The sequence below is a fragment of the Gorilla gorilla genome, chromosome 17 (genome assembly GCF_029281585.2).
Source record: "Gorilla gorilla gorilla isolate KB3781 chromosome 17, NHGRI_mGorGor1-v2.1_pri, whole genome shotgun sequence".
In the NCBI taxonomy this organism is placed as follows: domain Eukaryota; kingdom Metazoa; phylum Chordata; class Mammalia; order Primates; family Hominidae; genus Gorilla; species Gorilla gorilla.
This window is the reverse complement of record NC_073241.2, coordinates 71,228,944-71,253,880: the sequence shown is the minus strand read 5'-3', so window position 1 is coordinate 71,253,880 and position 24,937 is coordinate 71,228,944. Positions and strand designations below refer to the sequence as shown.

Genomic DNA, 24,937 nt, shown 5'->3' with positions numbered 1-24,937 from the left:
TTGTAATCTGTTAGAGAGTTTTAAAACCAATAGGTTGTAAGCAACATTTAAAAATTAAAGCAACAGAATAATGTTAAAAATAATGGTAACTATCTATCCATAACACCCAGTTAAAGTTAGGGATTGCTTTATGAAACTTACGTTTTAGTCATATGAGCTGGGCTGCAACCCATGACCAAATATGAGGTTGCCTTGAAACACACTTTTTTAAAAAATATGAACTATTTCCTACTATAATTACACCCGTGTATATACATTAGTTGTTGTTCTATGAGCCCTTTCTTAACTCATGCACAGTAATATTCAATGCAACTATGCCTTTCTACCACTAGAATCACAAAACATAAAACACCATGTCTCACAAAGATCTTTCAGTATGATGTTGACAGATAATGATGCTCTGGCCTTTGGTCCTCTGAGCATGATTAGAGAAGGCAGCTGCATCAGCTGTTTCTACCTGAACTGGTGGCCAGTCAATAGAAAAAACACCAAGCCTGGTATGCTATTAAGGACTAAAGAGAATTGCCACATGAAAATATAAGAAAAAACTTAAGGTTCAACAGGAACAGATATCAGACTGAGAAATGTTAAAAAGGTCAACTGGGACTCATATCTAACCATCTGAACTAATGAACTGAATGAATGCATGATATGTTTGCAATGTGCCCTTTAAAAAATTTACATAAAGAAAAATAGTTATGGCTCTGATTAACAATTAGCTCAAAAAACTAAATATTATGTTGGGTATGGTGGCGCATGCCTGTAATCCCAACACTTTGGGAGGCTGAGGTGGGAAGACTGCTTGAAGCCAGGAGTATGAGACCAGCCTGGATAACAAGTAAGGACCCATCTCTACAAAAATAAAACAATAAAAAAATTAAATATTAAAAAACAACCCAGAGATATAAAAGTATTTCACAGGTTACATAAAAATGCCCATGTACTGGTAACAAAAGAAGATCTTAAATCAAAACACACTGATAAATAAAAGGTACCCTTCGATCTAGCATTTACTAAATCAACTAGAATTATAGATGTGATCTCTGCAACGTAATAGTTTTCCAAGGTAGTATCTCTGATCTAGCTTAAGAATTAGGTTCCAATCATACACATTAAATATCCATCACAATTACTTTAAACAGTGTAGCTGTTTCCGGAATTATTCCTCTAATTTTCACTTGGGGTTCTAAAGGCAACGGGATAAGTTCCACATCTGACAAATTCATCTTTTCATTATCTCCAAGCAACGCCTGTAGTCTCTCATTCTAGAACAAATCAGAAAGGATTAATGAGGTTAAAATAGAAGAGTAGTTTATAAAACATATAGTAAAGACATAAAAATTGATTCCATTAACTTAAAAGTATTTGCAAAGCACCAAAATAATATAAAGGAGATGGTGTTGTATGTGAGAGACAAGCACTTATAAATAATCCCTAACAACAGCAGCAGCATGCTTTAAACCAAACAATCCCTTGACTGTGAAAAGTTGGACTTTTCACAGGAAGGATAGAGAATACATTTCACTTGCTAAAGCTGACGAAGAATCAGGAATTTATTCAAGTTGGACCTAAAGATTCAATTTCTGTTTCCAAGGATTTGTGAAGCCACAGAGAGAAACTGAAATTTCCTTCAAAGTTTAATTTTGCATGACCAAATATTAAGCAAAAATTTCACTATGCTGCCCCAGTGCATTTTTTGAGTTTAAAAAGGAAACTTAATTCACTTGGAGAAACTATAACCCTACTTTCTAACTTTCACTGAGTCTGTATGGTCAAACTTTTCCTAGGATATCATCATCATTCATTTTCTTCAGCTCATATACATAATGCATTAAGCTAACATTCCAGAAACTGAGAAATCCAAGTCATGATGGATCAGCTTCATCAATCAGCAACATCTATACTATTTAGAAGAACCCTTTCTATTCAATTTCAAAAGAACAATCAATTTCCTTTAAAAGCTGGGAGAGTCCTGCAATCTTTAGGAGCAGGGCTTGCTCACCTAAACAGGTGAGTTTGTTCTTTAAGAGGGAAAACTCGACATGACAATCCCAGCAGCATAAAACACTTCAACTACAATGCTACTGGGAAGTTGAAGTGCTTTGTGCTGCTGGGTATGCCTCAAAGGAGAGAACTCTGGAATCAGTGAAAGAAGTTCAGAAAAAAATAGTATGTTTCAACGACAAAGAAGATGTAAAATTATTTTCCTTCAGTAATAATCCCATCTCCTCCTGAATGATGAAAAGTTCAAGTTAAAATCAACTGAAAATCAACTGGTATGAATTTCTACGTAAGTGTTACAAAAATCACTAAATCTACTCCTTAACTAAATGGACGATCAGATCTACTAATGTGAAGTAATGTCAACTAATTTGAGAGTAAAGTTATCCTACCTTAACAAATTTCTAGTTGATGTGCTAATTAAAATAAATAAATAAATAAATAAATAAATAAATAAATAAAATAACCAGAAAGTAAAATAAGAATGGGGAGAGAAATCTAGCCACTTCTTACCACCTCTACCACTATAAGCCCTAAGAACCCAGCCACCATGATTTCTCATCTTGATTACTGCAATAGCCTCCTGATTGCTTCTCTTCTTCAAACTTTTCACCCTCCTAGTTTCTTATCAAAAGTAACCAGAGTGCAGCTGCTAAAATGAAAGTCAGTTCATGTTACCCTGCTATTCAAAATCTCCAACAGCTTCTACTCTTACTCAGTGTTTCAGTCAAAATAATATTGACTATAATGATTTACGAGGATAAATTCCATCCATTTCCCAATTATCTCTAACTTCATCTCCTATTACTGTACCCATTCCCTCTGCTCCAAATACACTGGGCTTCTTCCTTTTTCTCACAACTGCCACACATGCTCCCACCTCCGGGGCTGTGCATTGCTATTCCTCTGGCTGGAACAATCTTCTCCAGAAGACCAGCTTGCTCTCTTACATGCTTCAGGCCTTTGTTCAAATGTCAATTTCTCAGTGAGGCCTTACCTGGCCACTCTATTAAGAAGTGAAACACTGCCTTACTACTGGACACAAGTACTGCCTAATCCCCCTTCCTGTTTTATTTTTCTCCATAACACATAACACTATCTAGCACACTATATACATTTTATTTATTTATTGCATTTACTCTCTTCAACGAGAATATGATCCCCATAGGGGAAGAGATTTTTATATTCACTGCTGTATCCCAAGAACCTAGAAAAGCACTCTGCACAGAGTAGGCATGCAATACATATTTCGTATTTGTAGAACACATAAATGAGTAATAGCCCCTAAAAAATCATAAAGTGAAAAGAGACTACTTATAATATTAACAGTGGAAGTGTTAATTTATTTTAAATATAGATGGAAAAGATGGCCAGGCACAGTGGCTCATGCCTGTAATCCCAGCACTTTGGAAGGCCGAGGCTGGCAGATCACCTGACGTCAGTTTGAGATCAGCCTGGCCAACACAGTGAAACCCCCCCGTCTTTACTAAAAATTAGCCAGGCATGGTGGTGCACGCCTGCAGTCCCAGCTGCCTGGGAGGCTGAGGCAGGTTAATTGCTTGAAGACGGGAGGCAGAAGCTGCAGTGAGCTGAGATCATGCCACGGTACCACGGTACTGCAGTCTGGACGACGGAGCAAGACTCCGTCTCAAAAAAAAAAGTAGATGAAAAAGGCATTTTATTAGAATTCAAATATGTAGACTGACCTCTTCTAACATAATTTTTCCTAAACTAGAGATCAGCAAAGGAAAGAAGACAACATTATCATCTTCTTTACTCATATGACACTTAACTCAGGGATTACTCTGCCACAGATCTAACACTGTTATGCCCACTGTGATATAGCTCTCGCAAATAAATTATGAGGGATGAAAAAGTGCTACATATGATTTTATATGATTAGTGGACATTTCAATATTACTAGTATTAATGCCAATAATGGTAGTAGAGAGCTATCTCTGCATTTCTTCATGGTGCCAGGCCTTGTTTCTAGTAAATATATGTAAATAAAATTGTTTGTCTTTTACCATATCATGATAAAATGCCTATAAAGATTTTTAGCCAATACTGAAACTATACTTGGGATGGTCTGGCTTAAAATATAAACTATGTGAGAAACACAAAATTTATTTGGGGAGACTCTGAGTGATGTCTCAAATAGGTGGTCAGCCTCCACAAGAGCTAAAACTGAGGTGTTGCCAAGGTTCCTGTGCCTGCTAAATTGAAGAGCTCCTAGCACTAAAACAAACTGCTTTCAAATATAAGACCCAAACTGCAAGTCAGAGCAGCAGACACTCCCTCTGCTGGTGGGCATCTGGGAATCACACTGTTTCCCACACAGCCACCTCTGGGGAGAGGTGCTACAGGGGGAACAGTAGTAGAAATATATTTCTTTGACCAAGGTTTGTGATTCTGCTCAACAACAAAGAAAATGTCAACTCAACAGAACCATGTTTCCTCTCAGCCTGTTTTCCCCTCTCTAACCTGCTGAACGTTACTCATTACTTCTTCTACATGGCTCTGCTAGCATTTCTCTTTAGACCTGATTCTTTGCTTTTGAACCACTGACTCAAATCTTTATATTTTCCTCCTCTTTCTGCTCTCCTCTAAAAGTCAAAGGAACACTAAAATGTGTTGTTTTACAAAGGTCACCAAGAAAGGCCTGCCAATTATCTAATGGAATTAGGAAAATATACCAAGTGAATCTTTCATATCATTTAGGCTACTGATCAGAAAAAATGTCACGTGAAGAACTCATCTACTCATTCACTTCTACCCATCAAGTGGAAACCTCATAGTTGAGAGACAGACTGATGAACTAGCCAGGAGAGAACAGTTACAAAGCTACTTACTAACAACCAGTTGTGAAACCTTGGGCAAGTCACTCTGGACTTTTGTTTTCTCAGAAGAATTCTAGTCTAAATGATCTCTAGAGATTCTTTCCATATCAAATATATTGTATATTCTAATTTGCTAAGATTCTAAAATGAGAGGTGGTAAAGCACTGTGGATAACAATATGGACTAAGAATGTCTGAGTACAAATCCCCACTCCAATATTTACTAGCTGTATGACATTCAACAAATTACTTGACCTCTCTTTACTTTCTTCTCCTCACAATTGGGATAATATTAGGTCCTAACTTATAGGGTTGTTGTGAAGATTAAATATCATATCAATATATATATAAACTCATAAAACATTCCTATTACTATAATTTCATGGTAAGAAGTTCACATAATAGGCCGGGCACAGTGGCTCACACCTGTAATCCCAGCACTTTGGGAGGTTGAGGCGGGTGGATCACCTAAGGTCAGGAGTTTGAGACCAGCCTGACCAACATGGTGAAACCTCATCTCTACTAAAAATAGAAAAATTAGCTGGGCATGGTGGCGGGCACCTGTAATCCTAGCTACTCGGGAGGCTGGGGCATGAGAATTGCTTGAACCCAGGAAGTGGGGGTTGCAGTGAGCCGAGATCGTGCCACTACACTCCAACCTGGGCGACAGAGTGAGACATTGTCAAAAAAAAAAAATTCACGTATCAACCCAAAAAGACAATAGTGAAAATTCAGTATTTTCTGATGCCAAGATGCTATTAGGAACAAAAGCATACACCATAGGCTTACCTTTTTCTTACGATTTCCACTTTCGCGTTGTACTGCCTTCATTAGATGCACCAACCGATCTACAAATGTCTGTTGTGCAGCCAGCAAAGAACGCATAACTCTGACAGATTTATCACCCTGAAGGGTTCAAAGTGAGAAAAAATTAGTTCCATGTAGCGTAATGATCAGGATTTCTTTAATAGCATGGATAATCCTTATTCATATTTCTCATAGTTATAAACTTAAATAGAAAGCAAAACTGAAAAAGATTATCTTGATTCAAAAATAACCAAAAACCCCTTATCTTAGTTAAACACCACTAATCCATCCACAACCGAAAATTATCTGAGTCTTCAGCAAATACTGGTCTATCTACAACAGCATTTTTTTCCCACATAAACCATGTGACAAGATAGAATTCACTCATCCTAAAATACATTCACTCATTATTTGATTCAATAAATATCCGATGGCTTATGATGCAGAAATGTGCTAGACATATATACATATATATGGCAGAAAAAAAGATATAGATCTTCAAGGAACTAAAAATCAACTTGTAAAAAAAGAAAACTTCAAATAGCACCACAATATGTGCTTAAAATGTAAGTCATAAAAACTAAATGCTATACGCTCTTATGTAGTGATTCCTAGTTCATAAAATATTATAAAATACATTTTTAATTTAATCTTCCCAATTACCCTGGTAAGGGAAGCTGGGTAAATGTTATCATCCTCATTTCGAAGATGAGGCAATTTAAACTTAAGGAAACTGAAATGTCTTCACGGGTGACAAAGGCTGTAACAGAAACGAGATTAGAAGAGAGGACCAAAGGCTTATTTGCCAATCAGTTTGATGTTGAGAAGCTTTGGGAACGAATACAAAAGCTTAGTCTCAAAGTGTCTAATAAGATGTGATTTAAATTTTTAAAAGCATGAAACATCAAACAGATGAAAGATGCCATGAAATAGACTATTTCTGCGGCAAGCCACAGATTAATGTGTGGCAGCTGTCTTTTCACTGCCCTTGCACCCTCTGCTGGCTAAACTGTGACACTGATTTAAGAATCGAACACAGGAAAAATAAATCTCTTTTAAAAGCTGTTGAAAAGGCAAAAATACGTTATATAAAAAGAATCTGCAATATGACCATTGCCAGATTTCTGGAAATGTACATAGCCTTGATAAGAAAGATACACAATAGAAAGGAAAATAAAAAAGCAAAGCTTTTTTTTTTTAATTCCATGTACAGGTTTATTTCATTAAATTAGGGATCAAGAAAACTTCTGTAAAGGGTCAAAGAGTAAATATTTTAGGTCTTCTTGGCCATGCAGTCTTCATTCCAACTATTTAACTCCTATTGAGTACAAAAGTAGCCATAGACAATATAAAAACAAATGAGTATGATTCTATTCCAATAAATTTATGAACACTAAAATTTGAATTCACATAATTTTCATGTATCACAAATTCTTCTTCTTCTTTTGATTTGTTTTCAACCACTTAAAAATATAAAAACCAGGCCCGGTGTAGTGGCTCACGCCTGTAATGCCAGCACTTTGGGAGGCCGAGGCAGGCGGATCACCTGAGGTCAGGAGTTCCAGAATAGCCTGGCCCAACATGGCAAAACCCCGTCTCTACTAAAAATACAAAACTTAGCTGGGCATGGTAGCGGGCGCCTTTAATCTCAGCTATCCGGGAGGCTGAGGCAGGAGAATCTCTTGAACCCAGGAGGCAGAGGCTGCAGTGAGCTGAGATGGCACCACTGTACTCCAGCCTGGGTAACAGAGCAAGCCTCCATCTCAAAAAAATAAAAATAAAAATAAATATATAAAACCACTTTTAGCTCATGGGATGTTCCTAAACAGGCAACAGGCTGAATCTGGCCCATGCACTGCAGTTTGCCAACCCTCACATTTAAGGGTTACCTTCAACAATGCTTGGCTGAATCTTCTCATTACGTTCAAGTACATCTCATGGGTCTTTGGATCTCTCTGCTGAGTATCTTGATCTTCACATTCCACTATCACATACCTTAAAAATATGTTTGAGCCATTCATGTGATGTGAAATGAAACTTAGATTCAGTTTGTAAATACTCATATCATTTCACTAAAACATTAATTTACATATGCAAAAATAATAAAATTGGAGTAATAAAACACATCTTATCATCACTTTTAAAAGTGAAAAGTTAAAGAGGAACACATACAACCATCAATAAAAGGTAAACTAAGAGTGGTAATGCCTTAATTTGTGTAATATCCCAAATTTTCTAAAACTTTTGCCACCAAAACAACCATTTTCTCCTATTTATGAGGTAGACTATTAACATCCTCAGAAATCATCTAAGCTCACATATTTACTGGGTAACTCGAGAACATAAACTATTATTTTCATAATCCGTGTAATACTTTGGTATTACATAAGACTCTTTTTCTGAAAACTTCTCTGAAGCTATTCTTGTCACTTATATTTTCAAAAGATGAATAAAATTTCAAGTCATTTTTCCTTTCCCATCCAGTTTCCCGTTTTTCAAAGATCCATACATAATCTTTAACTTTCCAATTAAAAAACTATGGTTTTAAAGAGTAAAAGACATTCTAAATGTCTTCTTAACCCTCATCTGCTTATACAATTACAAAAATCATATAAGCAATGATCTGAATAAGACTTTATAGGTCTTCTAATCTAGTGTTTCTAAATGTTCCACTGGGAACAAACCAAAGCAAATAACAGGTTGGGCATGGTGGCTCACGCCTATAATCCCAGTGTTTTGGGAGGCCTAGGAAGGAGGATCACTTGAGGTCAGGAGTTTGAGACCAGCCTCTACATTTAAAAAAAAATTAAATATAAGCCAAGTGTGGTGTCGCCGACTATAGTCCCAGCTACTAAGGAGGCTGAGGTGGGAAGATAGCTCGAGCCCAGGGGAAGCTGCAGTAAGCTATGATCATACCATTGCACTCCAGCTTGGGCAACAAAGGGAGATGGTATCTCTCAAAGAGAAAAAAAAAAGTATCACAGCTTGATACACACAGCCACATATGCACACAGATGTATAAAACGGAAAAGTTTCACAAAGCAACATCCTGTGAACAATATGTTAATATTTGCTATTCTGTTTATTTCATTTTTCTTTAAATACAAATGCTAGACTGTGAAACTTTAAATTACTTTCAGTGGATCATGATGATGTGTAGTTTGAAAACCATCGATCTCAATCAACTTGCTTGCTTTATCAATAGTGAAACTTAGAGGGGCTGTGTCTTGTCTATGGTTGTATGACTGATTGTAAAACTGAGATAGAAACCCAGGACTTTGGGCTCCCAGGTCAGACTTTTTTGATTTTACTAAGTTGACTTTCACACTGTTTTATCTTTAAAACACATGTGAAACTTTTCGACCTTCTTAACTGACAATGTTTCCCAAATCTCAAGTCACGGATGCTTATTATTATGCTTTCTACTATTTCTGGGAGAGTATACTCTGTATTCAGCCATTCAGATGGTCAACTTCATGAGAGCTGAGGGCTTACCTGTCTTGTTCTCCACTATATCTTCAGCACGTCCATGTCTAGCTCATAATAGATGCTCAACATATTATTAATACATTACTGTTGAATGAATAATTCCACTCTTGTGGATTTAGCTACTATCTCATTATTGATAATTTTCAAATATAAATACATATTCCTTTTTTACATCTAAGGTCTAATCTTGAATTCCATTACATGACCTGCTTTCACATTCATGCACTCTAATTTTCAAGGACCAGATCCCCTTTTCAAGACACTGTTTGTCATTTCTAACTGAACACATGTAAAACCAAACTTATCACATTAAATGGATTTTTTCTACCTCTATCGAAGGTACTAACAATATCCAAGGTATTTGGGCTAGGAATTCTCATGTAGCAGAGTTCACAAACTCAAATTTTCTCAAAAGGCAGGCAGGAAACAAATGTTTGAATCACTTAAATAGAAGGAAAGAGAGAGAAGTGGGGCTGCAGCCAAACCAGAGAACATAGCACTACCTCAAACTTTCCTTGGCACTCAGTTCAATTTGTGGTCCATGAATCTAAAGCCGAACATTAAAACAAAAAACAGCAGTTCTAAATGGTGAAACTGTCAATATGGTATTATTCAAATCCAAGCCATCCCCTTCTACCCTTCATAGTTAAACTCCTTGATTATCTCCGTCATCTTAGGGTATTCAGCTTTTCCTGTGTTTATGCAGCAAACTTATTTCCAAATGAACATATAGCTGACCACAAATGTAGGGGCCCACCGCTGTGTCTTGCTCTTTCTGACCACCAAGTAAACACTATGGCTGCAGCCATTTCCTGTTATTGAAAATATATGTTGGCCGGGCGCAGTGGCTCATGCCTGTAATCCCAGCACTTTGGGAGGCCAAGGTGGGCGGATCATGAGGTCAGGAGATCGCGACCGTCCTGGCTAACACGGTGAAACCCCGTCTCTACTATACTAAAAAAAATACAAAAAAATTAGCCGGGCACAGTGGCGGGTGCCTGTAGTCCCAGCTACTCGGGAGGCTGAGGCAGAAGAATGGCGTGAACTCGGGAGGCAGAGCTTGCAGTGAGCCGAGACGGCACCACTGCACTCCAGCCTGGGCTACAGAGCAAGACTCCATCTCAAAAAAAAAGAAAAAAAAATATGTTGATGCTCATAATAAGCATCAAGTATCAAATACCTCTCAAAAATCATTCAAGTCTGCCAGGTGTGGTGGTTCACACCTGCAATCCCAACACTCTGGGAGGCCGAGGCGGGTGAATCACTTGAGGTTGGGAGTTCAAGACTAGGCTGACCAACATGGAGAAACCTCGCCTCTACTAAAAATACAAAATTAGCCGGGCTTGGTGGCACATGCCTGTAATCCCAGCTACGCGGGAGGCTGAGGCAGGAGAATTGATTGAACCTGGGAGGCAGAGGTTGCGGTGAGCCAAGATCGCACCATTGCACTCCAGCCTGGGCAACAAGAGCGAAACTTCATCTCAAAAAAAAAAAAAATAAAATAAAAAAATCATTCAAGCCAAACATCTATTCAAACAAAAAGGCCATCTAAAAAAAAAAAAAAAATGACATTGTCATCTCCAAATATGAGAGACAAGGTTAGCTATCAAGACTAGAAGACCTAGATTTGAATCATTTCTGAGGTTTCTGTTCACATCAATAAACTAGATTCTATAAAACACTCTAAGGTATTTCTTTGAAAGCTGTCATCTTAAAGTAGGAATGCAAACAAAATTGTCCAGGCACCCATTGTAAGATGACATCAGTGGGCTACCTGTTTCCTGGCAATTTTATTTTGTGGCATAAATAACCTTTATTACCTTGAAAGGTCTTAAAAGTTATAGAAAACATGTCAAAGCATCCAAAGTTTACTTTCAATTTCAACACCCTAGAATGACTATAAAAATAAAAAACTGCAACGATTTATAGATTGTGATGCCCAACATTTTACAAACTGGAGACTGTAACTCCCCTCTGTGGCTTAAAAGGTGGACACTATTCATTTTAAAAGGATTGTCTGCACAACTATAGGCCCCTAAGGATTTAGCTACAGCAAGAATCCTGTTTAAATCACCAGAAAGGGAACAAATGAAAAAAGGAAATTCAAATGTTCAAAGGAAACAGCACAATTAAAATTTCTATTTTAATACATTTGTTATAATAGAGTAGGCTTAGAGAAGCATTTAAATTCTCACATTTTATTATTTTTATATGTTCAAAGGAAGAGAAGAATGATCATTTTAAACCAACTATTTGAAATTATTTCCCTTATTGTTACCTTACATTCACAAAAGCAGTGTTTATTAAAGGCAAGAGTCCACACATCAATAGCTTTTCTCCCCATGAGTATTTCTGAATATGTAATAGGCAGACTGTAAATATGGGAAAAACAATTACTCCTTAGGGAATGAATAGACACAGCATATGCTATTGATTCAATGAATCAGAGATATAGTGGGAAAACACAAATCAAATCTAAGTTTGATTGAATGTTTATAAGACTGGGAACTGGGGCTGTACTTTGCTTATAGGAAAAAAAAGTGTGCTCCTTATGAACAGAAACAGCTGCTATGTTGGAAACTTCATCTAATAGATTTCCTACTGTTTGGCTGCTTTCAGAAAATTCTGCCTACTTGAAATAAGAGATCAAAGATTCTATCAAAACTCATTTCAAATTTAATAATGAAATCTGGTCTTCAATCAAACACAAAGAATATGTAACTTGAAAGCACCATATAATCAGTATATACACATATAGCTCTTACCATAGTGAATACTCTAGACTATAAATTCTGAGCCAGAGAAAAGTTTCTGTGAATATTGCAAGGAAACAAAAATACCTCTAAATGAATTCTTAGCAAATGGTTTTAAAAATATATAAAATTTTAATTTAAAAATACCTAAGAAGCTTTGAAATATTTACTCAAAAACTTAGAAACATACCCCACAAATATTTTTTCTCTTTACTTCCTTCTAAATATTTAGATTTTCATGAGGAAATATTTTTCCATAAGACCGGCGACAAGACATACCCTTAAGTATTCAGATTGGAACACAGAGAACATTAGAGGTAAAAGGTGGCATTTAAAGGAAATAGTAGCAATTTGGCAATATGAGATTTCTAAGTAAACCTTTCAAAGAAAAAATAGTGATTAACAATTAGTCAAAACCTCCTATATTTTCAAGGACATAATGAAATTTAATGTGAGGAAAATATAGTTTTATGAATATTATATTAAACTGCTAAAGTAAAAGCAGGAAACTCTTTTTCTTCCCACTACAGAGGCCAACAGAAAAAAAACAAACACAACCAAAAAAAAAATAAACACAGGTTCCAAAGGGGGAAAATCACTGATTTACTTAAGATTGTTGACAGTGGTTTTTCTTTGTTGTAAAGAGAACCGTAAAGGCTTAAACTAAACAAATATTTATTGTTTATGTAAATCAAAAATTGTGTGTGTTAAAAGAGTGCTCCATAAAAAAGGATGAGTTCATGTCCTTTGTAGGGACATGGATGAAGCTGGAAACCATCATTCTGAGCAAACTGTCGCAAGGACAGAAAACCAAACACCACATGTTCTCACTCACAGGTGGGAACTGAACAATGAGAACACTTGGACACAGGGCGGGGAACTTCACACACTGATGTCATGGGGTTGGGGATGGGGGCAGGGATAGCATTGGGAGAAATACCTAATGTTAATGATGAGTTACCGGGTGCAGCACACCAACACGGCACATGTATACATATGTAACAAACCTGCACGTTGTGCACATGTACCCTAAAACTTAAAGTACAATAAAAAAGAAAAAAGGAAAAAGAGTGCTCCAATTTAGTTACCTACTTCTTAAGTACAGGGGCAGTACCCAGCAGAGCATTACCTCTGGAGAGTGGGAGAATGAAGTTAAGGCTGGACTTGACCCACAAGGGCAGCTTCCCAAATCAGTCTTAAAACAAAATAGTATTTTGTATAATTTTCTCACAAAAAGCAAAATACCTCATCATTATTCAAAAGTACTGGTTCAGCATTTCTTAGCCAAAATGCTTAGAACCAGAAATGTTTTGGATTTCTAGTTTTTTTTTATTTTTGTTTATACTTAGCACCTTAAATCCAAAAATTCAAAATCTGAAATGCTCCAAAGAGCATTTCTTTTGCACCTCATGTCAATGATCATAGAGTTTTGGATTTTGGAGCATTTCAGATTTCAAATTTTTGGATTTGGTATGCTCAACCTGTAGTGAGCTTTTACAATGGACATCTACTAATTTGTAATTTGTTTAAGGCTATAAATTGAGCAGTAAGATTAGATTAGAAATCATTTAGACAGTAAAAAGCCTCATGCCAAGAAGTTTAAAAAGTGATATAAGTAGTTTTAAGGATTCTCCCAAAGGTAAAGAAGGCTGTAGGCAGGTCTTACCCACCTGGCTCTGCCCTTTGTTTGCTCTGTAAAGTTAGATGAAGCCCTCTTATCTAGTGTTTAATCCCAGTACTTTTTTTTTATTGAAGCAAAATATTTCTGATTGTGGCTTAAGCTACTTGTCTTTTTCTCTTCAGGATTCTGGGGCAAATAAAGGGCACCACGTTTCACATTAACTGTGCCTCAAGAAGTCAGCCACTCTGTGCCTTAGTTTCTCTCTTTCCTTCAAGTGACTCAGGACATTGTTTTAATGTGAAATAGAGATATTTATGCTTGCCCATTTAACGTCATAGAAACAAATGAGAAAAGGTAACTGAAAATACCCTGAAAATGGCAAAGCAGTAGATAAATGATTTAATCCTAGATCAGAGTCTATCAAGTTCAGCTACAGCAAGCCTCTGCCTCGGTTTCCTCAGGTTTAAAATGCCATAAGGTAACTTTTAATTCCAACTTTTTCTTTTTAAATGATTCCAATGTTTTAGTAAATAATGTGAAAATATATACTCCTGAAGAACTGTGAAATATCATACTCAATTACTTTACATGCCAAACAGATATTAAACTGAAAGTACCCATTACCCTCCCCAGTTATATCCTAGCTCCTGGAAAGTTATATCCTTAGTGAAAGGGAGAGAAATGTTGATGCCAACAAGCATTTCCATGAACCCAGCTGTCAGGGAATACAGTTAGATATAAATACTATATCTAGACTTTTGATGATTGCTCATATCTTATTTTAAATCATCTTTGTGTTTATAGCATGAGAAAAAATAATTCTTAAGGGTAATAAGAAAATAAACAGAAAATTATTTTTACATACCAGTATAAATAATTAGCCAGTGTTGAGTTTTTGCAGGCTCTCGATATCAAGAAGGTACAGAGATCTTGCTGAAAGAATTAAAAGAAATGTATTATATATTACCATCTACTAGTAATGGGGGAAAATAAGTAAGTTTACATTTGCCTATCAGTTTTCATCTGTATATCTTATGTAATAGATCAGATTTTCTGCCATTTATCTATCCTTACATACATACATAAAAAATATTTTAAATCAGAAAATATGCAAGTGGTTAGAATACCGCAGTTCAGAGAACTCCTTGTCCTCCTGGAGCTTCATACTGGTAGAGGAGAGAGATATTAAAAGAAATGGTCATAGAAATAATTTAGGTTGGGAGATTAGAAAAGGCAACAATGAAGACATGACATTCAGGCAAGACCAAAATGACACTGGAAGGCTCTAAGTTTGGCTTGTTCAAGGAATGCTAAGTAATGTAAATAAAATATAGTGAACACTGAAGAGACTGAAAAGACAGGCAAAGGTCAAAGTATGTGAGACCTTTAAGGTCACATTATTATTGAGTATGGATTTTATTTTAAAAGCAATGGATACCAAACAAAGGATCTTAAGAGGAGAGTGAGATGATGTGATTTACATTTTAGGAAAATGACTGGTTGTCCTGTGAAGTACAGACCTGAGATCAGTTAAGATGCTATTACGGTAGACTAGGAGAGTAAATAATGAGAGTGGAGATGGTGAAAAGGAGACAAATATAAGAAATATCTTGGAAGTATAATTAACAGGACCTGCTGGTGGAGAGGAAGTAGGAAGGAAAGAAAGGCATTAATAGTAACTCCCAAATTTCTGGATTGATTTGTTATGGCATAAATGGAGATTTCAGACAAAAAGCTGCCTATCTATAGAGTAAGAGGAAAGAGGTGTATTTTGAAATATTAAGTTCAAAATGCCTGTCAGACATACAATGGAGATCAAATACATGTTTGAATAGATGAATCTGAAACTCAGGTGAAAGATCTGAGCTAGAAATGCAAATTTGAGTTTATTAACACAACCTAGGACAAGAGTATCAAGTGAGACTAGAAGAGGACCCTGAGGAACATTAAGATATCAAGCAGAGAGGAAAGTGCTGACAAATGAAACTGAGAAGAAATGGCAAGACAGATGAAGAGAAAAACAAGAGATACACAGTATCACCTAAACCATGAGAAGAGTTAGTTTTTCAAGAAGAAAGTTATTTACTTTGTTGAATACTCTGAAGAAGCTGAAAAGAATGTGCAACCAAAAGTATTAAGGTCATTTTGTAACTTAGCAAATTGGGTTTTAAGCAAGAGCCAGAATGATATGGACTAAAGGCTGGAAAGAAGGAAGAAAAGAGTATGTATAAACAACTCCTTTGAGAAGAGAAGTAAGAAAACAAGGTGCTGTTTCAAGAGATGTGGTTTCAAGGGAGAGTTTTGTTTTTCTGAATTTTTAACATGGAAAATTCTAACACATACTTGAGTATTTCTATCAGGAAAAGAAAATAACACATCTTTGAAGAGAGTTATGTTTCTTCTGTGTAAGAAAACAGAAGGAAAGTATGGGGTAGGGATTCATGTCTATAAAACCGGTGATGGGAAAGAGACCATTCTTACCTAGTGGTTTCTATTGTTTCCATTAAGTATGAGGCAGAATTGTCATCTAGAGATTGGGAGGCGAGGCATGAAGAACAGAGTGGAAATGGTATGAAAAATCACTGCAGAGCAGGAAGATCAACACGTCTAGTGAAATGGAAGATGGCAGACAGCAGTGAGTGCTCATCTGAGGTTTGTGATCATGAATTTATAGTGACACCAACATGCTATGCTATGTGTTTTTCTTCAGCAATATTCAGGCATAGCAAAAGTAGGTAATTAATGAGGCTTATCAAGAGTTGAGATTTTTGCCAGGGGAACTGCAGGTACTAATAAAAGAATAACTAAAATGACAGCCATGGGATAAAAGCTATGTTCAGAGAAAAGCAAACATTGAAGGGTGCTGATGAATAATGAAAGAGTAGGGATCAACAGATTAGAACTTTTAACGCAGTAGGGGTCCTTTCTTAAGTAAAGTCCGAGTAATAAGAGGGTGTTATTACAAAGTAGATGTGCCAGTGCTTTCAGTAAGAATTTTATCTCCAGTTTTAAAGCTTAGGTGTACATTTTAAATATGCACCAAAAATCCAATTTAAAAAACTCCTCAATCAGGAAGCCATTATATAAAGCTGAGTCCATGAGTTTAATAGGCAGAATATAGGCCTAAAGTTTCTCTTTTGACTATCTGCCAAGAACATTATACTTTTGTACAGTGATGTATATATTTCAATAGCAAACACGTTTCATTTCATACTATGCCTTTTTGATAAAAAATTACTTACAGAACATAAAGAAAAGTTGAATTTAAAAAATTGTGAAACAGGAAGTATGTATTGTAAATGTTAAAACTCAATCTGAGTAAGCAATACTTTAAGGTTTTAAAACAATTTAAAGAAAAAAGTGCTTTATAAAAAAGGATCACATATTGTAGGTCACAGACATAAGAAGAAATGGTGAGGAAGGTGCAGGTATCCTTCAAGAAAAGTATCTCTAAATATTTACTGAGTGTATACAATAATAACAATAATATTATCAAATCTGAAGGAAGTTAAATAAGATGGGGTGGGGTGGAGGGAGAAGGATTTAGCCAATGACAAGCAAGAATATGTAATTTATATATACATAAGAAAGTATAGAAAGTACTACATAAGATAGTGAAATCAGTCAAAATACAGCTACAACCACAATAAAAGCAAATGGGGCAAAAGTTCCAGTTACAAAACAGAGTGTTAAACTAGATTTAAAAACAAAATTTAGCTACATGATATTTACAAGGGACCTAAATATAAATATAAACCTAAAATATAAGGCTACAAAAAAATTCAAAGGAAAAGATAAACAAAGGCAACAAAAACATTGAGAAGAAAAGATCAACATGAACACGAATCAAGACAAAGCTCTATTAACATCAGACAAAACAGGTTTTAAGATAAAAGCATTATTAGATATCAAGAGGTTACCAAACAGTGATAAAGATGCAATTTATGTACTTAATTGAAGAGCTTCAAAATATTTAAAGCAAACACTAACAGAACTACAAGAAGAAATTAATAATTCTACCATCATACAGGGGAATTTTGCCCTAATTCTTTCACAGATAAAGCAGAAAAAAGTGTTAGGACAGAGTACAGATTTCAATAACACAATTAATAAGCTTGCTCTAGTAACTTATGTACAATGCTATACCCAACAGCTGGGAAATACACCTTCTTTTCATGACCCATGGAATTCATAAAATATGAGCAGATTTGGGGAATAATTGAGTTTCTGTCTCCTTTCAAACATTTGGCCAGACACGTATAATGTTCTCCTGAAACTCCAAGAATAAAACGAGGAAGGACATAAGATACTGCTCAGGTGTCAAAAAGGAGACAGGAATGTTGGTATCTCAAGTTGTGATAAGAAGAGAGGTAATTCAGCTTGATTGTGTATTAACATAAAGGTGACAATGGCTTGTACAATACACTCTATGGGAATAGGGGAAGGGATAGGGGAAGATAGAAATATCACTCAAAATGATTGCCACTCTTTTCTGGATACCTGAACCCTCTAAAAAACTATTCAGCTGACAAAAAGTTAAATGGCCTAATCATTGAATAACAACAGATAGGTTCATCAGTCACAAGAGAAATATCAGAAATATATACAAACTATCATTTTTAGCCTAAACATTTTGAGTGATGGGGGAGTGTAAATCAATATTCTAAACATCGTTTTCAGAATCCAATCACTTCACAGCATCTAGAATGTAAATCACCCTTTGTTCAAGCTACCAATATGGAAAACTCATTCGGACTAATGGCCTACAAGCCCTACACTACTGATATCCAATTCTCTCTTGGATCCAATCTTCTGCCAGGTTCTCTTTTGCTCACTCTCCCACAAACCAGGCACACTAGTTTCTGGTGTTCCTCAAACATATACACTTAAACTCTGGTCTTAGGACCTCTATACTTGCTACTCCCTCTATCTGAAATGCTCTTCCCCAGATAGCCATATGGTTGTTCTCTCACCTGCTTCACTTTTAGAGGGATGTTACTTTTTTAGTAACAAGTAACTTGTAAGAACTTTCTAGAACATAACCTCTATGAAGGCAAACATTGTAACTGTCTTGTTTTCTGCTGCATCAACCCCAGCATGTAGAACAGTTCCCATACATGTTAAGAGCTCAAAAAATATATGTGAATGAATGAATGACTGAATCAATGAATCAATATCTTAGCTCTGAAAGGGAAAACTTAGACTGTAGCAGATTGGCTTCTTAAAGGGTTTATCTAAGGATTCTATGATTCTGTAATTTAAAAATTCTTTTTTCAGTTGAATATTTTGTTATACCGAGAGATATGCAAACATACAAACTTTAATCAATAGCTAATAGTTAAAAGATTCATTCAGCCATTAACACTAACTCCTAAAATCTGACTAAAAGTAATATATATACACACACTGAAAAATCACATGAACTGTTCTAATAATAAAACATGTGTTACTTGTTTTCAACATCAGAGATATTAATGATTTCTTTTAAATTAGAAGTCTTATAGACAAATTAAAAAATATGTACTACATCAGCTTCTGCAATGCACTTTCCAAAGTACTTTTCAGAGTAGCACTAGTCTTACAGGCCTGTTTTATCTCAAAAATGTGTCTACTTATATGTATAGTTAAAAAGTTGCTTAGTGTATTATCTCTAATATCAAAGTCATACATTTCTATGATGTAATCACAAGCACTGACAACAATTACAGTAAGGTTCATAAACACATTGACAGTAAATATTCTGAGTTTCCCTAATAAAATATTTAAGCCTAGTTTATTTTCATATTGCATATGAATCCATTTATATGCCCAAAGCACCAATAAAATGACTTGAATTGAGGACTATCTGGTACTTTATGCTGAGGGGGAAAAGTTATAAACAAGCATCATAAAGTAAGTTATTTAATAAAGTTGTAATATTTAGTTATTTAATCAAAATTGAGGTTTTAAAGACAAGTATAAAATGTTCATGCGGTAGGATCTCTCCTATAGGAAACTGGAAAAGCTTTGTACTCACTTCCAGATTTTCGCCATCTGGAACTTCTTTTGTTTTTGATGCAGGAGGAGGTGAAGAGACTGAAGGAAGGGGGCTGGTTATAATCTGGGAGCTGAAAAAGTAATAAAAGAGATCACTGAGATGTAAAATACTCTGTCCATAAGAGAAGGCACATTTTTTTTTAGCACAGTTCACTTCAATTGTGTCTAGTTAATGCAACACTTCCTAAAGTGTGTTCTGTGCAACACTAGAGTCACATTGTACTCTGGAAAAAGCGCATGGTCAAAGATTATGGGTAATGCCTCTTGGGAGATTTATGTGCAAGTCTGCATATTAAAGGTTTGGGTAAGTGCTGTTTGTTTGTTTGTTTGTTTAAGCCCATTTAGCTTTAAACTAGCATTTCCCAAACATATCTGGCCAAGATTCCCTCTTTTTAAAAACAAAATAGAGCTTTTATCTTTTTAAAAACATAACAGAGCTTAAAAAAAGAACTAAAAAAGAAACACACAAAATTAGTGACTAGTAGACCATAAGTTGGAAAAGACTAGGTTACAGTTTTCACCCCATCATAAAATTCTGAATAGACTTTTACCTATAAAACTTTCTACATGGCATAGGGAAGAAAGTAAATAAGCATGACTTGAGACTGAAGACCTCCAATATAGAGTGAGATAAAATATAAAGAGCATCTTCTCTTAAAAATAGAAAAATATAAAGTAGCCTGGGAAAGAAAAATGATTTTCCTCTTTTTCGGTTCTTCTCCAAATAAAACACACAACATAAAGCATAGCATAACCATAATCATAAAGAAAAATTCAAAAATCCAATCTTGAGCTCATGTAATAATTGAAATGACTGGACTGATTCAGGAAGTCTAAAATCTAGACCTGGTTTTGTCAATAACAAACCTAATGATCTTCACAAAACCATTTCATATCACTAAGGCTAAGATTTTTCACCCAATGGTTACTACTTTTTGCAAATTTTAAGATTTTCTGAAAAGCAAAAAGTAGAAAAAATGTGGGATTTGGAGTCAACTCTACCATTTGCAAGATACATAAAAGTTTGGGCAATTTACTTGAAGTCCATCTCTAAATTAGGGACAGGAATACGTACCTCAGAGGACAGTTGTAACAAGATAATGTGTGTGGACACGTGGTACAGTGTCAGATATGCATTTGGGAACTCCTAATTTTTATATTGTTAATAGCTAACTTTTAATTCAAATAATATGCTATTATTTTCAGTATAACTACTAAAGAGGTGTAAACAGCTAACAAAAAATGCAACTTTTTATTAAACTATTTGAGCTCACTAGCATGCTCCGTCCTTCTATTTCATCCATTTCTTTTTTTTTTTTTTTTTTTTTGAGATGGAGTCTCGCTCTGTCGCCCAGACTGGAGTGCACTGGTGCAATCTCAGCTTGCTGCACCCTCTACCTCCTGGGTTTCACCATGTTGGCCAGGCTGGTTTTGAACTTCTGACTCAAGTGATCTGCACACCTTGGCCTTTAAAGTGCTAGGATTACAGGCATGAGCCACCACACCTGCTCCTTCCATTTCATTTTAACATAAATAAGTAATACTAGCTAAGACTTACTAAGCACTATGTATTAGACAGTTTCCTATGAGTGTTAATTCACTTAATGATTAAACAACCCTTAAAGATGAGTTAATATTGCTATCACCACTCTTAAGAAACCGGAGACACATAGAGAATATGTAATTTATGCAAGTTTATACAGCTAGTAAGTGGCAGAGTCAAGATTTTTAACTCAGATATTCAGCCTTGATAGCTTGCAAAACACTATTCCCTAATATAGTAATTTGTGTGCTGTGAGTACACATGCAATATTCACTAGCAAAACTTCAAAATTAGTAACACTAGCATTTGGTACATCTAAGGAAAGGAAAAGAGAAAACAATTTGAAAGGGGAAAAATTAACAAACTAGAAAATATGTCCTCCCTGGATATCCGTACCTATCTATTTCTGCAGAATTTATTCCAGAATTTGACACATTTTCTGACACTGAACTCTGACTATCCTTCTTGGTAGGTTCCAATCCATTCTTTATATCATCAAAATTTTCATATTTGAGAGCCTGGACCAATTGTAATAGGTACATCAACAAATCCTGGAAAACAAAAAAAAGTAAAGAAATATTAGGAAAAGAATGCAAAATTATTATAGACATAATTTATTCCTAAATATCAAGTAAACATTTTACTTTTATCTATCACTTTTCAGCTGTATTACTTTTGGCATGTCACCAAATTACTTAACTTCTCTGTGCCCCACAGCCCCTTCATCTTTAAAATGGACATCATAATATAAACCTTAGAGAAGAGCATGAGGGTTAAATTAGTAAATAAAAGAAAGTCACAGTATAGTGTCCGGCACAGACTAAGTGGCCAGTAAATGATGTGTTTTAGGTAGTAGTTTAAAAAAAAAAAAAAAAATGGGAAGGATTCAAGATGCTTTGCGTAAAACTAAGAAATTATAGAAGGATCCTTTTTTTCAGTAATGGATCAGAAGAGTGCATTCTATGTTTAATATTACATAAGAAATTCCAAATTTTCAAGTTTTCAAAGAACTTCTGTTTAATGACTACTACTGGTTAGAATCTTTAAAAATCATCTGTTTTCTTTTTTCCTGAAAGCTCAAGTTTTAGAGAATTCGGATTGCTTCTTAAATGAAAGATCCTGTAAAACAGACATTTAAACATTTGATTAAGAGACATGCTTTCTATTCCTGCCAACTACCAAGAGATTTGAACAAAACAAATTGCTAAGCCTAAATTTTCCATAAGTGACAATCAATGAGATAACTTGGAATAAAAAGGTGTCAGTCAACAAAGTAGCTTTCACTTTACTGAGTTTTCCCTTAATAATAATAAAACTCTTTAATGTTTAGGATGGAAATGCTTCCAGTATTTGTCTATAAAGGTTGTCTTGACATACTTGTCCTCTTCACAAGTATGTACTTTTTAAAATTTTACTTTTAAAAATAACTAAAAAGTGAAGAAAATTGCAAAACTCAAAAAATTTTTAAATGTACATATTATCTTCCAATTCTAATTGTCATTCACCCTGTTAGACACTTGAAACTCATAATCAGAAAATTCTGAGACTTTGGGACTACCAACTCAACTTCAGTCTCCTCTTTAAGCTCACAAACCAGGTTAAGTCTCCGGTAAATATTTCATGGTCCACACTTTCCTATTTGTAACAACTATAGCACCTGTAATAACTTACTCTTGGTTTTTCCACTATTCTATAAACCAGGAGGACAGAGACCACCTGCCAGCAACCCATATTTCCTTATTTAATACTACAGGCATAACTCATTTTATTGTACCTTGCACACACTGCATTTTTTTTTTTTTTTTTTACAGAATGAAGGTTTGTAGCAACCCTGCACCCAAGCAAGTCTATTGGCATCATTTTTCCAACAGCATGCATTCACTCCATGTCTTTGTGTCACACTGTAGTTATTCACATAATATTTCAAACTTTTTCATTATTATTTTATCTGTTATGGTGATCTGTGATCAGTGATCTTTGATGTTACTATTGTAACCAGGGGTGCCACAAAGCATACCCATATAGGATGGCACACTTAATCAATTAATGTTGAATGTGTTCTGACTAATCCAACAACCAGCCGTTTCCCTGTCTCTCTCCCTCTCCTAGGGCTTCCCTATTCCAAGACACACTAATACTGCAATGAGGCCAATTAATAAACCTACAGTGCACTCTAAGTGTTCAAGTAAAAGGAAAAGATGCATGTCTCTCACTTTAAATCAAAAGCTAGAAATGATTAAGCTTAGTGAAGAAGGCACAGGAAAAGCCAAGATAGGTTGAAAGCTAAGTCTCTCATACTGAACAGCCAAGGTACGAATGCAAAGGAAAAGTTCTTGAAGGATATTAAAAATGCCATTCCAGGGAACCACAAATGAAAAGAAAGGGAAACACCCTTATTGCTGATATAGAAGTTTTGGTGGTCTGGGTAGATCAAACTAGCCACAACATTCCCATGGGTGAAAGCCCAATCCAGAGCAAGGCCCTAATTCTCTCCATTTCTATAAAAGCTGAGAAAGGTGAGGAAGCTGCAAAAGAAAAGTTGGAAGTTAAAAGAGGTTTTTTCATGAGATTTAAGGAAAGAAGTCATTTCCATAACATAAAAGCACAAAGCAAAGCAGCAAGTACTGATGGAGAAACTGCAACAAGTTATTGATGCAGGTGACTATACTACACCACAAAGTTTCAGTGCAGATGAAACAGCCTTGTTTTAGAATAAGACACCATGTAAGACTCTCACAGCCACAGGCTGACTCTCTTGGTAAGGGTCTAATGTAGGCAGTGACTTTAAGTTGAAGCCACTGCTCATTCACCATTTCAGAAGTCCTAGGGCCCTTAAGAATTACACTACATCTACATTGCCTGTGCTCTATAAACGGAAGAACAAAGCCTGAATGACATCACATCTGTTTAGAGCATGGTTTATGAATATTTAAGCCCACTGTTCAGAAAAGAAGATTCCTTTCAAAATATTACTGCTCACAGACAATGTACCTGATCATCCAAGAGCTCCGATGGAGATGCAGAAGTTGAATGCCATTTACATTCCTGCTAACACAACATCCATTCTACTGCCCAAAAATCAAGACGTCATTTCGACTTTCAAGTCTTATTATTTAAGAAACACATTTTGTGAGATCATAGCTTCCATAGACAGTGATTCCTGTAATGGATCTGGGCAAAATAAATTGAAAACCTTCTGGAAAGGATTCATCATTCTAGATGTCATTAAGAACATTTGAGCTTCATGGCGGAAGGTCAAAATCGCAAGATTAACAGGAGTTTGGAAGAAGTTGATTCTAACTTTCTTGGATAACTTTGAGGGGCTGAAGACTTCAGTGCCTGTAATCCCAGCACTTTGGGAGGCCAAGGTGGGTGGATCACCCGAAGTCAGGAGTTCAAGGCCAGCCTGGCTAACATGGCGAAACCCTGTCTCTACTAAAAATACAAAAATTAGGTGGGCGCAGTGGCATACGCCTGTAATCTCAGCTACTCGGGAGGCTGAGGCAGGAGACTTGCTTGAACCCAGGAGGCAGAGGTTGCAGTAAGCCAAGATCATGCCACTGCACTCCAGCCTGGGCAACAGAAGGAGACTCCATCTCAACAACAACAAAAAAGACTTCAGTGGAGGAAGTAAATGCAGAAGTCATGGAAATAGCAAAAAAAACTAGAATTAGAGGTGCAGCCTGAACATGTGACTGAATTGCTGCAATCTCATGCTAAAACTTGAACAGATGAAGAGTTGCTTCTTATGGATGAACAGCAAAGAGTAGTTTCTTGAGATGCGATCTATGCTTGGTGAAGATGCTGTGAACATTGTTGAAATGACAACAAAAGATTCAAAATACTCC

General features: G+C 35.8%; 1 protein-coding gene across 2 annotated transcripts in view; it reads right to left on the bottom strand.

The window, feature by feature from the left end:
- PIK3C3 (phosphatidylinositol 3-kinase catalytic subunit type 3) overlaps positions 1-24,937 on the bottom strand; it is a 125,734-nt gene that overhangs the window by 45,847 nt on the left and 54,950 nt on the right. For both annotated transcript variants that reach the window (XM_004059352.5, XM_063699187.1), the window contains 6 exons: positions 21,486-21,640; positions 19,527-19,617; positions 14,376-14,443; positions 7,537-7,642; positions 5,630-5,746; positions 1,134-1,265 (listed from right to left, as the gene is read on the bottom strand). In XM_004059352.5, the coding sequence (XP_004059400.3) occupies positions 1,134-1,265; positions 5,630-5,746; positions 7,537-7,642; positions 14,376-14,443; positions 19,527-19,617; positions 21,486-21,640 (669 nt within the window). The remainder of the gene's footprint in view (positions 1-1,133; positions 1,266-5,629; positions 5,747-7,536; positions 7,643-14,375; positions 14,444-19,526; positions 19,618-21,485; positions 21,641-24,937) is intronic.